At 51.1% G+C, this 12,843-nt stretch overlaps 3 protein-coding genes across 3 annotated transcripts; 2 read left to right on the forward strand and 1 right to left on the reverse strand.

Annotated features, from left to right (window-relative positions):
- Positions 1-569: 569 nt before the first annotated feature.
- On the reverse strand, positions 570-1,475 carry HETIRDRAFT_452615 (uncharacterized protein; the record flags this gene model as incomplete). Its single annotated transcript, XM_009549698.1, has 3 exons — positions 570-751; positions 806-1,109; positions 1,197-1,475. 3 exons carry the CDS (start codon positions 1,473-1,475, stop codon positions 570-572), a joined length of 765 nt encoding a protein of 254 aa, XP_009547993.1.
- Positions 1,476-2,777: 1,302 nt separating this feature from the next.
- On the forward strand, positions 2,778-4,001 carry HETIRDRAFT_322708 (uncharacterized protein; the record flags this gene model as incomplete). Its single annotated transcript, XM_009549699.1, has 1 exon — positions 2,778-4,001. One exon carries the CDS (start codon positions 2,778-2,780, stop codon positions 3,999-4,001), a length of 1,224 nt encoding a protein of 407 aa, XP_009547994.1.
- A 3,983-nt stretch (positions 4,002-7,984) lies between these two features.
- Positions 7,985-9,424, forward strand: HETIRDRAFT_419154 (uncharacterized protein; the record flags this gene model as incomplete). The annotated part of the gene is made up of 1 exon (XM_009549700.1): positions 7,985-9,424. The coding sequence occupies one exon, from the start codon at positions 7,985-7,987 to the stop codon at positions 9,422-9,424; it is 1,440 nt and encodes a 479-aa protein (XP_009547995.1).
- Positions 9,425-12,843: the final 3,419 nt, after the last annotated feature.

Consider the following 12,843-nt stretch of genomic DNA (forward strand, 5'->3'; position numbering starts at 1 on the left):
CTCAGCATGCGGCCACTGCAGTCAAAATAGTGAAGCAAACATGGCAAGGTGGGGAATCGAACCTAACATCCCAAGGATCCAAACCACTATCGATCAGACAACATGACCACTACACCACGCTCCCTTGCATAAATATAAAGTCCACTCCACTAAGTACACACAGTATGAACAAGTGATTAACAAAAAACAATGACCGGCCAGAGACATCCTGCTGGGATACAACCGGTTTTTGGCCCTGTGATGCCAGATGAAAGCAATGAAGGGCCGGAAACATACAGCTCAACGCACCTGTAGAGAAAATTACATAATAAGAGACATCTTCACGTATCGAATAACTCAAAACCCTACCTCACGCTTATCGTACTCCCACTTGGGCATTACAACTTACCACTCGACACTCTACACTCCAGATAGGAATGGCCGCTCTGACGTTTATATTGGCGCGCAATCATCTAAATAACATGAATCCTTTTTGAAAACTCCACAAAGCCATTGTGACGAAGCCGCGAATACCGGGTCGCTTGTCTGATGCAAAGCTTAATTTCAACTCCAAACGCTGAACGTAGCACTTACTTGCGTGCATAGGCCGAGAGCCCAGCCGTTCCCCCCCCCGACGTTACTCGACTCCTCCATAACTCTTCATGGTAGTCGAAGAAGCGTAAGATCCGACACATCTCTTCTTCGACCAACATGAGCTGCTCTTGCCACCGCGTTTTTAGCGCGCTTCGACGGAACCAATGCACCTTCAACACTAAATGACCATAAGTGATGAGGCTGACATGATACAGGGATAGAATGCACTCACTCTCCTCACAGTATTGCCGGATTTCTTCATTCTGGCCCTCGACAAAGTGGAAGTCCGACCAGATCCAGGACGGCTGTCTCTTGCTATCTCCCAGTTGTTGATCCACGGTATATACAGTAAAGGGGACGACGTCGGAGACTTGGAGTTCCCTATACGTGGGGTCTTCTGGCGAGAGACCGAGACTCACGAGTTTGCTACGCGCAAGCCTGTACCTCGATGCTGCAGCATCGACGGCCAGCTTGTGATTTTTTATCTTGAGGTTCGCGCGCGTGTTGTGGATCTGACCAGAACCTGCCCGTTTCTCCTGCTTCACCGCATAGGACGTTATGACGTGAGCCCTCAAATCATCGAGGGCGTCGTTGGCTTGCCCTTGTCGTAATCACCTCTCGACCTCTGCAGCCTGGGACATAGCACTATGGGTGGTGATCGCTAAAGCATAATCGGACGGCAGGTTGACAGCCATGGCTTGGACCCTGTGCCACGCTGCACTCCTCAACGATTGGCTCGCTACGGTGCTGGGCCGCTCTGTGTGTAATGAAGCAGCATTACGTTTTGCCGAGTGTGGACGAGCACCTGCTTCGTCGTGTGCCGTGTGCTTTTCTTGTTCGATCAGCGGCCCGCGAACATTAAATTTGATGGACGAGCAGTTCACTGCGTCACTATCGTTCATGGCTTCATGAATCGCGGGCTGAACATATTGTTCGTGTAGTGCACGCCACGTCTGATGTCGTGTCATAAAGCGGTGTCCCAGCTCCGAGTCCTCTAGCAACTTCTCGTCAGCCAACTCCAACTCGTTCAGAAGATCCTCCCTGCATTCAATGAATCAGACCAGGACACCCAGATGACAAGGATGTGACTCACCTGAGCTTTTGCAACTCCATACCCTCCGCAACTGCTGTTATGATCACGTTCTATCGGGCCTACACGGCGGTCTATACCGATACGATCATCACAACTATCAAGCGGCCTCACAGGTTGAGGCGTACACCAAGGTACAGATATTAACCTTGGTCATCCACTCCCAACGGATCACCTTATCGTTGGTCGAGTATCACGGGCCTATTGTATTAGCGGGCATGGAACGCCGCCTTATAAATTACTCACACGCAGGGCATGAACCTCCTAGTCTTTCCTGGCCGGAAGGAGACAGACGGAGAAGCACAAGAGTAGTCGTTATTGAGAGAGACGACTTAGAGAATACCTACAGATACATATTCGGTATTCTCACGCCCTACTTCCCAAAGTAGTATAAAAGGCCCATAGAATAGGCTGAGGATCTTCAGTCTATTCTCTTCGTTCACTGTGGTCTTCCTACCACAGTACTTCGTTCCCCTGTATCTTCACATACAGGGATCTTCGTTCTGGTACTGTCTTCCTACAGTACCCTCCATTCGCTGTAGTCTTCCCACTACAGTCTTCATTGCTATATCGCAATACACTTCTGGCTCCTGTGCTACACGTACAGTCGAGACCACCGTTCCACACATCCTCCACGAGTGACCTAGGGAAGAACCTCCTACTCTCGGGGTTACCGACGAGCAGTCGTAACACTAGAATAGACTCTTCTGCCCCTACCTTGCTCGCACTAGCTTGCTGCTACACTCTGGAGCAAGACCTAGGCCAGGAATACCCACCCGGCACTAGACTTATCAATAACCAACTCCGTCACAACAATCGCCCTATCCGGCGCGAAGGGGACTTCTGGGTCTACGAAGACAATAACGGAACTGCCCCTCCGAATTACGATAACTGCTCATACCGAAACGGGCGTTATTACTTCACCCTTGAAGACGGAACAGAAGAAGAGGATATTTGGAACGAAACAGAAGCTCAGTGGGAACTAGCCCCACAATACAGGGAACCGGCGCCGGTGATCCCCGAAGACTCGGAGCAAGAGGAAACAACCTCGGAATCAGACTCCGACTCACTAGACCAAACACCGATCAACACCCGAAACGAACCACTCGCCGAAATGTCGGGACAAGCTTCGACTTCCACAAACACCCCTTCCGCGACAGTACAACCCGGAAGAGGAAAAGTCAAACTCCCAGACAATTACACAGGCGACCGCATTGAATCCCAGAAATTCATGCTCCAATGCCTCCTTCTTTTCGCAGCAGAATCCGATCGGTACAAGACCGATCAAGACAAAATATCCCTTGTGCTCTCATGCATGAGATACGGCACGGCGGGAGCTTGGGCGGAGAACTTCCTCCTCAAATCAGTAGGAGCGGATCCACCCACCGATCTAGGCACCTGGAAGGACTTTTTAGCCAAGTTCAAATTACAGTTCAGGGAGACGGGCAAGACCGACAAGGCGCGAAGCGCACTTATGGCCTTCTCCCAAGGACGAATGACGGTTGATGAATACTCCAACCAATTCATTCTCATCGCCGCCGATGCCGACATCTCCGATAAAGAGCAAGTCCCTTACTTCCAACGCGGGTTAGACCCGCGCGTCATGGACAAAATATACGACAAGGAAGTTCAGCCAAAGGATACGATTCAGGACTGGATCAATACAGCCTGCGAAATAGATGGACGACTTCGAGCCAGAACAGCTCAAAAAGCCATCCTCGCCAACTCCACCTCCTTTCGAAGCGATTATCTGAATCGTTTTCATAACCAAATCTCTCCCCGCTACAATTCCACAAACGCCCCTCGCAGAATGAACAACCAGGTGGTTGACATGGACATTGACGCTACCAGAAAGCGTAACGCCGAAAGTCAAAAGAGAAAATTTGACGGCAAGCGAACCACCTCCTGTTCCAACTGCGGAAAGCCAGGGCACTCTAGCGCTAACTGTTGGTCACCACGCAGAGGCGTTCGCCCAGTTCGAGGAAACTCGAAAAGACGCCTGGGTACGACAGGGAGAGGAAACCGCGCGGTTGATTTGGAGGGAGAAGACGACGCACCCGCTATGGGAAACCAAGCGGGAATATATCGAGGAATGGAGACAGAGGATGTCCCTCGCAACGACCAGCGGGTACCACAACCTGGTCCTTCGATGGAACGTCCTCACTCTACCTCATCCGGACGACCCCAAACGAACCATGGGCAACGCGCTGTGTTACCTAACGGACGACGGGGAGACGGAAGCGTCAGTCATTCTGCTCGAATCGGAGCAGTACTCGGAGAACTAGGGGAAGATGAAGCAAGAGAAGTGATCCTGGGACACGCGGAGCGTTTTTCCTGACCTCTCCCTCGCCAGCGAAGGAGAGAGGTCAAGGACGACCCGAGTTTGATGCCCGCACTTGTATTCGTATCGGAGCAATGAACGACCGTATCATCACCCCCATACGCCTGAACGTGAAAGTATCAAATAGGAGTCAAAACGCTGGAGCAAAGGCAACCATCGACTCGGCCTGCGAAGGGGTTATAGTAAACGAAACTTGGGTCAAGAGACATCGTTTCCCCACCTATACACTCAACAACCCCATTCGCGTCCGGAACGTCGATGACACCATTAACAAAGCAGGTCTCATCCGATCCGCCTTGGATGTGAACCTCACCATTCGGGACATCAGTGGACGAACGCATACTGAGCGCGTCCAGATGTTTATCTCCAATCTAGGGAAAGACGACCTTATCCTGGGAACAGATTGGTTGAAATACCACGATCCCTCCATCGAGTGGAGGCGACGTGAAGTGCACTTTGATCGGTGCCCCCAGAAATGCCAGCAACCATATGGGTTCACTAGGGCAAGGGAAGAACCGCCATACAGCAGGCAGTTATCAGACGTGGAGCCACGGCACAAACCACGCATCAATGAGCGCGAAAAACAGCGCCTCGAACACCTCCGAAGACTATCGGAAGATGTAGGACTCCGCGATCACAGCGGAACGTTTGGCGTCCGACTACGAGCATACCTCAAAAGGAAATGGCTCCTAAAGGACATAAGGAAATACGCAGAAGAGAAACGAAAGGCTCAAGACAAGCCATCTCTTTCACCAAACGGGGGAGAACCTGATCTCCCAGACAAACCCTCAGGAAAACAGGCCACCCGGGACCCAGTTATTCGGAAACTGGCCCCCGAACCGTCAGGATTTGCCAGTTTCGACCAAGACCTGGAAGACGAGATTATCGTCACCAATCTAAAGGAAAGAGTTCCCAAGGCGCATCACGAATTTTTGGACATCTTTAGCGAACGAAAGTCGCAGCGACTCCCAGAACACACTTACTGGGACCATGCCATCGACTTGAAACCAACCTTCAAACCTCAAGTGCCCAAAATCTACGCCCTGAGCCCAGAGAAACACGACGAATTAGGAAAATTCATCAAGGAACATCTGGAGAGAGGAACCATCCGTCGATCCACCTCGCAAACAGCAGCCCCATTTTTCTTTATAGGAAAAAAAGATGGAAAACTACGCCCGGTACAGGACTATCGCCATTTGAATTCGCACACCATCCCGAATGTGTGCCCCCTTCCACTAATCCAAGAACTACTGGACGTGATAAAAGGGGCCATCATTTTTAGCAAATTGGATGTGCGATGGGGATACAACAATATACGCATCAAAGAGGGAGATGAGTGGAAGGCGAGTTTCATCACCCCGTTAGGTTCTTACGAACCAACGGTGATGTTCTTCGGCCTAACCAACTCGCCAGCCACCTTCCAAGCTATGATGAACATGATCTTCAGGGAGCTCATCACAGCCCGGAAGATAACCGTATATATGGACGACATCCTCGTCTTCTCCAAAACCATGGCGGAACATGTTAAAATCCTAAACCAAGTTTTCCAAATCCTACGCGACAACGATCTATATTTGAAACCCGAAAAATGTGAGTTTTACAAGGAAAAGCTCCAATATCTGGGATATACAATTTCAAAAGACCATGTCGCCATGGAGGACTCAAAGGTGGACGCAATAAAAGATTGGCCAATCCCACGCACAGTCCGCGACATTCGCTCCTTCTTGGGCCTAGGGAATTTTTACAGGCGCTTCATTGACAAATTCTCACTCATCGCGCGCCCCCTACACGACCTTACCAAAAAGGACGAGAAATGGAACTGGACTGCAAAATGCCAAGAAGCTTTCGAACGGTTAAAGAAAGCTTTTATCAGTAAACCCGTCTTGAACTATCCAGATCCCATGCACCCATATCGATTAGTAACGGACGCCTCACTAATCGCCTATGGAGCTACCCTTCTACAAGAAGGAAAAGATGGCGACTGGCACCCAGTCGCTTTCCTCTCTGGATCATTTTCACCAGCAGAGCGGAATTACGATGTTCACGACCGGGAACTCTTGGCTATAATAAAAGCGTTGGAACACTGGAATCACTACCTCGAAGGAGCACGACATCCCTTCGAGATTTGGACAGATCACAAAAACCTGGAACATTTCCAAACGGCGCGAGACCTATCACGACGACACGCCCGTTGGAGCCTTTATTTGAGCAGATTCGACTTTACACTCAGCTATAAAGCAGGATCAACAAATCACTCCGATGCTCTGTCCAGGCGTCCAGACCTAAGTGAGGGGGTAGAATCTGACAACAAATCTCAAATTTTACTCCCGGCCAAGCTTTTCAACAAATCCGACGAAACATTGGTAGAACCGTCCCCGACACGGCACATAAAATCCACGGAAATCGCCTCCTCAAACCTCATTTCCCTCATCCGAAACTCGAAATCGGAACACGATGCCCTAACGAGGGTAGCCCTCGCAAAACTCTTAAGAGTAGGACCACAAGGGATGAGAGGATTATTGGGACATTGGACATACGAAGACGGAATCACCAGACGTAACGGCCACATATGCGTCCCCAAAGACGACGTCATCCGAAGACTCATCGTCAAAACACATCATGATGCACCCGCGGTAGGACACCCGGGTAGAGCAAAAACATTGGAAATGGTGCAACGACACTACTGGTGGCAAAACATGACTAAATTCGTCCACGAATATGTGGATGGATGTGCCATATGCCAATCTACGAAGAATTTGACACACAGGACACACCCACCTATCCACCCTCTGGAAACCACCAACGCTCCTTGGCGATTCATCTCGACAGATTTCGTCACGGACCTACCCGAAAGCAAAGGTTTCGACTCAATTAACGTGGTAGTGGATCAAGGTCTGTCAAAAGGCATAGTCATCACCCCATGCAAGAAAACGATCACGGCAGAAGAAACAACCGTGCTTTTCCAAAACAACGTTTTCAATCGACATGGACTGCCGACCAAAATAGTGTCCGATCGGGGCCCTCAATTTGCGGCCAAATTCACCCGAGAACTCTGGAAACGGCTAGGAATCACCGCCGCTCTCAGCACGGCGTATCATCCCCAAACAGATGGAGAGACGGAACGGGTAAACCAGGAGATCGAGCAATTCCTGAGAACGTTCTGCAACTACCATCAGGACAATTGGGTAGACCTTTTGCCGTTCGCCGAATTCTCACACAACACACGGAAACACTCGGCCACCGGGAGATCCCCTTTCGAAGTGCTATACGGCTTCAACCCCCCCTATTCAGCTGACACGGCGCTGGAGACAAAGGTACCTGCGGTAGCTGAACGCATTAGGACGATCACAGAAGTTCAGGAAGAAGCCGCTGCTAGCTTACAAATAGCCAGCAATTACGCCAAAGACCGGGATCTTCACAGGAAACTTCCCCAATGGGAGGAAGGAGACCAAGTATGGTTAGAAGGAACCCATATCCGGACAACCCATCCTAAGTTCAAGCTCGCCCCTAGGCGATATGGCCCCTTCAAGATACTGGGAAAAGTAGGAACCCTGGCGTACAAGCTCCAAATTCCTCCGCAGTGGAAAATCCACCCGGTGTTCCACGCCGCCGTGCTCACCAAATATAGAGAAACCGAAGCCCACGGAGAAAACTTCGCGCGACCAATACCGGAGGTATTGAACGATGAAGAACATTACGAAGTAGAAATGATCGTGGATTCAAAACGGCAAGGACGGGGAACCAAATACTTGGTCAAATGGATGGGATATCCCGAAGCAGACAACACCTGGGAGCCCTACGCTCTCCTAAAGGGAACAGCGGAAGAAGCCATGAAAGATTTCCATGACCAATACCCAGACAAACCCCGTCCGGGAACAGCCTGAGAGGAGGGATGAAAGATTATAAAAGGAGCAACAAGAGGACTCCAACAAGAACATCTCCTCACCTTCTTTCCCTCTCAAACACTTTCCCCCATTCGAATGCTCCTCCACGACGACCACGATGCTTCGTCTCCATCCAGAAACTCCTCCCCCGATGTCGTCCTTATGGTCGCCAATCCAGATGTCGAACGAGTGGAAAGAGGAACAAGTCCTCACCGACCAGATGCTGGACGAGTTGATAGAGGAACAAGTCCTCAACAACCAGGATCTACCGGGGTCCTCCTCACCCCTCACACCAACAACTTCTCCGACGACGACGCCGAAGACTATGCCAAGTTCAAGGAAAGGGAAAGAACCCGAAGACCCTCACCGGAGGGGGCCTCACGAGATGCACCACGGCATGAAAGTTCTGATGACCGAAACCAGTCGAGCCTTGGCCCATTACCAGTGGGAGTTTCACCTCCTAGTGAAGGCACGCGTCCTAGTGGAGTTGCAGGTCCCTCGGGATTTCGAGCAAGAACGGCAGCTCAACTCCCAAGCCATGGAGAAGCTGAACCAATACCAGTTCTATCAGAAACTGCACCTGCGCCAGTACCAACTAGTGGATCGATTCCCAGCTCCATGGGAGGACCTACCCCTCGTACAGATCCTCACGCCGGAGAACTGGAGCGACACGCGGACGCGCTCCTCCAGCGGAACACCATCTCCGCGGTAATACAAATGGCCACAGCCATGGCCCTCCAAAGACTCGCTAACTTCTCGGCAGGACAACCCGGGAATGAACATAGCGACGTACCTCGACGACTGGCTAGTGCCAGTCTCCAGATCAGGGCGCTCGCCCTCCAAACCGACCCGGACACAGCCTCCTGGTACGCCCACAATGACGGGCGACCCCGAGCCCTCCTCATCCACCCTGACGAGTTCTCCCAATACGTCAACCGAGAGCTCCTTCCAGCTCTCCTCTTCGGAGGAGAACTGGGAAACGTCCAGCCAAGCAGGACCGACCCTTTCCGAGTTGTCACTTGGAACGTACCACGTCCCGGAGAACATCCCACGCCTGCACCAAATCCAAGGAGGGTTCCGCGTACGGTCGTGGAGCGCCCTCCACCGAGACAACGAGAGGTTCCTACAGCGCATAGCCATACCGCGACTCCCCCCTCTCACCGGATACGAGGTCTTCCCCTATCCCAAGGAAATACCGACGAGGAGGAACCGCCCGTCTATCGAAGAAATGAGGGAAGGCGGAGTCGGGGAAACCAGGCAACCCTCGGACGCGGAACAACTGCTGGCCGGAGTGTTCGACACCGGCCTAGATCGCCTCCTCCTAGTGCTCGACTTCGTACGAACGAAAGAGAGGATAACCGAAGTAGCCGCAGAACTCGCCGCATTGATTCGGAGGCTCGAAGAAATAGCTCTTGGACTAGATCCGAGCTCGATGCATGGGATGCCCTAGACGATCCAGGAAACTACGACGAGGCGGACCCCTACTATCGACCTGACGAAGGGGGCGGGGATTATCAAGGACCTTTCGATTATTAGACGGACTAATAACAGGGCACAAGGGAAAGAAAGGGGGTAAGGAAGTTGAGGAACTCCTATCCCCGACAAATTACATCCGAAACGATGTAAAACTACAATCGTCCGCAACGACGTAAAACTAGGATCGTCCCTCAAGACGTTAAACTGTACGACCTCGTCCGAAAGAGACGTTAAACTACCACGCGTCCGGAATGACGTCTAAACTATCGGACCTGCATGTCTTAAAACCGTGAAAAGATAAGAAGGCAGGGGAAGTACCTGACCATTTTCAGTCCTAGGTTCAAATGATGGTACGAATCAAGGACAACAGCGGGCATAATTCCACGTACGACCTACGGCGGAACCTTTCACATCCTCGCTGTCAAGGAGTTAATCTGACAGATGCATCGAGCGTCCCATTTGGATCCTCAGTTTTACAGGGTTTTTTTCCGCATTAGGGAACCCTCTACATGACATATACTCTACTCGTAGGTGTCGACAAGCAGGCCCTTCGCCTTGGTACAGCGAAGTGCCCATACATAACCGGTTGCAAGTCCGAGTCAAGAAATTATGATGCATAACTCGTATCGTGAACCCTCACAGTCAAGGTCTGACTGGTGTTTTGGGACGTCCCACTTTGGATCTCCCGTTTTACAGGATCGTTTCCGCATTAGGGGATCCTACAGCTGGCGCATGAGATGATGTAGAGAGCGGGCCGCCTCTACTTCACAAGTCTTCCTATAATGATGCGAGGCCACAAAACACATCCGGAACGATGTAAAACTACCAAAGGCTTGGTCCGCAATGACTATAAACTACTAGGGTCCGCAATGACGTTAAACTAGTCCTCGTCCGAAACGACGAAAAAACTATCCTCGTCCGAGATGACGTAAAACTACCATTGACCAAAGGAGCGTGGTTGCATTCTGGCGAAGCGCGGAAGGACTCGCGTCACAGAACCCTGCCTATAAAAGGTCGAAGCGCTTCCGATATTCACTCGCTTTTCGGTAAAAGAATATCGGGTCGTCTTGGTTCAATTCCAAGCGAGGGGTCTGAGGACATGGAAGAGCAAGCACCTCTTCATGGAGCGCTCAGTCTAGTCCTGGAGTCGAAGTACAAGAAATTCCGCTCCAAGACCTAGTCAGGAGGCAACTAGGACACGTGCCTCGAGTCGAAGATCTAGTGGGAAGGGACTAGGTCATGCGACTCTCGTCTGGCTCACATAGCGGAAGAACGACGAGAGCGGGCCACTCATCCAAAAGTCTATTCCGCCAATCGTCCGCGACGACGTAAAACTAGGTCGCGTCCGGGATGACGTTAAACTAAGCATTGTTTTTCCACAATATTTGTGGCGAAACAACGTCCGCGATGACGCAAAACTATTGTCCCTTTCCACATAGGGATTGTTCGAGGCCAATGGTATCTCGACGTCCGCAACGACGGTAAACTACGGGCATCCGGAATGATGTAAAACTACTGTCCCTTCGTTCTAGGGATCGTGCGTGGCGATCTTGACAAGATACCGCGCGTCCGCGACGACGTTAAACTAGTGCCCCTGAACCTAGGGGTTGTCATTGACGTCCAATCCCCTGGCCGCCAATGCGTCCGCGACGACGGAAAACTATTTGCTCCTTACCGAATAGGAGTTGTGGATTGACCGCCATGGTGTCAATCGGTCCGCAATGACATTAAACTACGTGCTCCTTACCGTACAGGAGTTGTGATTCATCACTCTGGTGCTGAATCGTCCGCAACGACGTTAAACTACTTGTCCCTTCCAGTATAGGGATCATCGGTCGACATCAATCTTGACGAGAATGTGTCGACAATGTCCGAAATGACATTAAACTACCCTCATCCTCGGAGGAAAAAGCCTATCGTGACTCGAGGGACATAGTCAGACGATAGTCCGCCTATCGCACGGCGTTAAACTGCGAGGATGCCTATCGCACGGCATTAAACTGCAAGGATGCCTACCTCACGGCGTTAAACTGAGCGGTCTCATAAAATTGAGACGAACAAGTTATCCGGTTTGATATAGTATAAACCGTCCATCATGCCTCAGTGGAATCTGGAACGGGTAAAGTCTGGTCTATGGCCCTATGCACACAACCGATGGAAATTCCGGCGTGCAGAAACATCTTTCCCCACAGGTATTCCATGTTGATGATGAAGGACGTCCGCAAAGACGTTAAACTACGGATCGTCCGAAACGACGATAAACTACGGACCGTCCCGCATGACGTTTTAAACTGCCAGTCGTGGATATATCTCGCAACCCGACAAATATATCAGCTGTGGTCTTGATGTCCATTCGTGCAAGCGAACGGGCAGACTTGGAAAAGGAGTCAGACTCCTCCTTATTCCTCGCTGCACCCTTCAAGTCTAATTCTCTTCACATCCTTGCCTCGAACCCAACACTACACGTGGTATTCCCCACCATAGGCCCACGTTTGTGAAAAACAAACTCTGGACGCCGTAAACTGCCTCACCGGAGATGAGTCCACCGTATGGGGACAATACTGCTTGGGATTTGGCTGCAACCTCACCGGAGATGAGCTCACCGTATGGGAGCGATACTGCTTGGGGCGTCATGACTGGTAGCCTGGAGAAGTAGGCCTAAGCCTTCGTAAAGCGATCAACCTACTTGTCCATGGGCGCCATCCACTGTCGTCAAGAGGAACAACAAATCATGAGGATAGACGACTATCCTGGAAACACTGAGGTTTGGCCCTCGGAGAAGGAAGAAGAAGAACCTGATGACACGAATCGGAACCCACACGCTAGAGTTTCTATTCATCCACACACCACTCGCATTCATACGCCTTTCTTGACACCTGTCCGGCGTCGACCGGACTGACATCCTGGCTTGAGAACCCAGGAAAGATCACAACAACCGAAGGGTGAAGGAAGAACATCCTAGAGAGCGGAGGCTTGGATACCCTCACGACTCGACAAACAAACAGCTCAACGGAGATGGAAAACTCCTAGAGGATCAAACGACGTAAGTCGGTCTTCCTCCCAGAAAACGAAGTCATGTCTCGGAAGCCGCATCCGGAGACCATCGTTGGATCAAGAAAGCAAATCGTATATGGAGTGGCGATGAAGCGCACAGCGCTGTCCTACCAGGCGAATAGGACGTAGAAAGGGGGTATTGTTATGATCACGTTCTATCGGGCCTACACGGCGGTCTATACCGATACGATCATCACAACTATCAAGCGGCCTCACAGGTTGAGGCGTACACCAAGGTACAGATATTAACCTTGGTCATCCACTCCCAACGGATCACCTTATCGTTGGTCGAGTATCACGGGCCTATTGTATTAGCGGGCATGGAACGCCGCCTTATAAATTACTCACACGCAGGGCATGAACCTCCTAGTCTTTCCTGGCCGGAAGGAGACAGACGGAGAAGCACAAGAGTAGTCGTTATTGAG

This window comes from Heterobasidion irregulare (assembly GCF_000320585.1).
Source record: "Heterobasidion irregulare TC 32-1 unplaced genomic scaffold scaffold_07, whole genome shotgun sequence".
Classification (NCBI taxonomy): Eukaryota; Fungi; Basidiomycota; class Agaricomycetes; order Russulales; family Bondarzewiaceae; genus Heterobasidion; species Heterobasidion irregulare.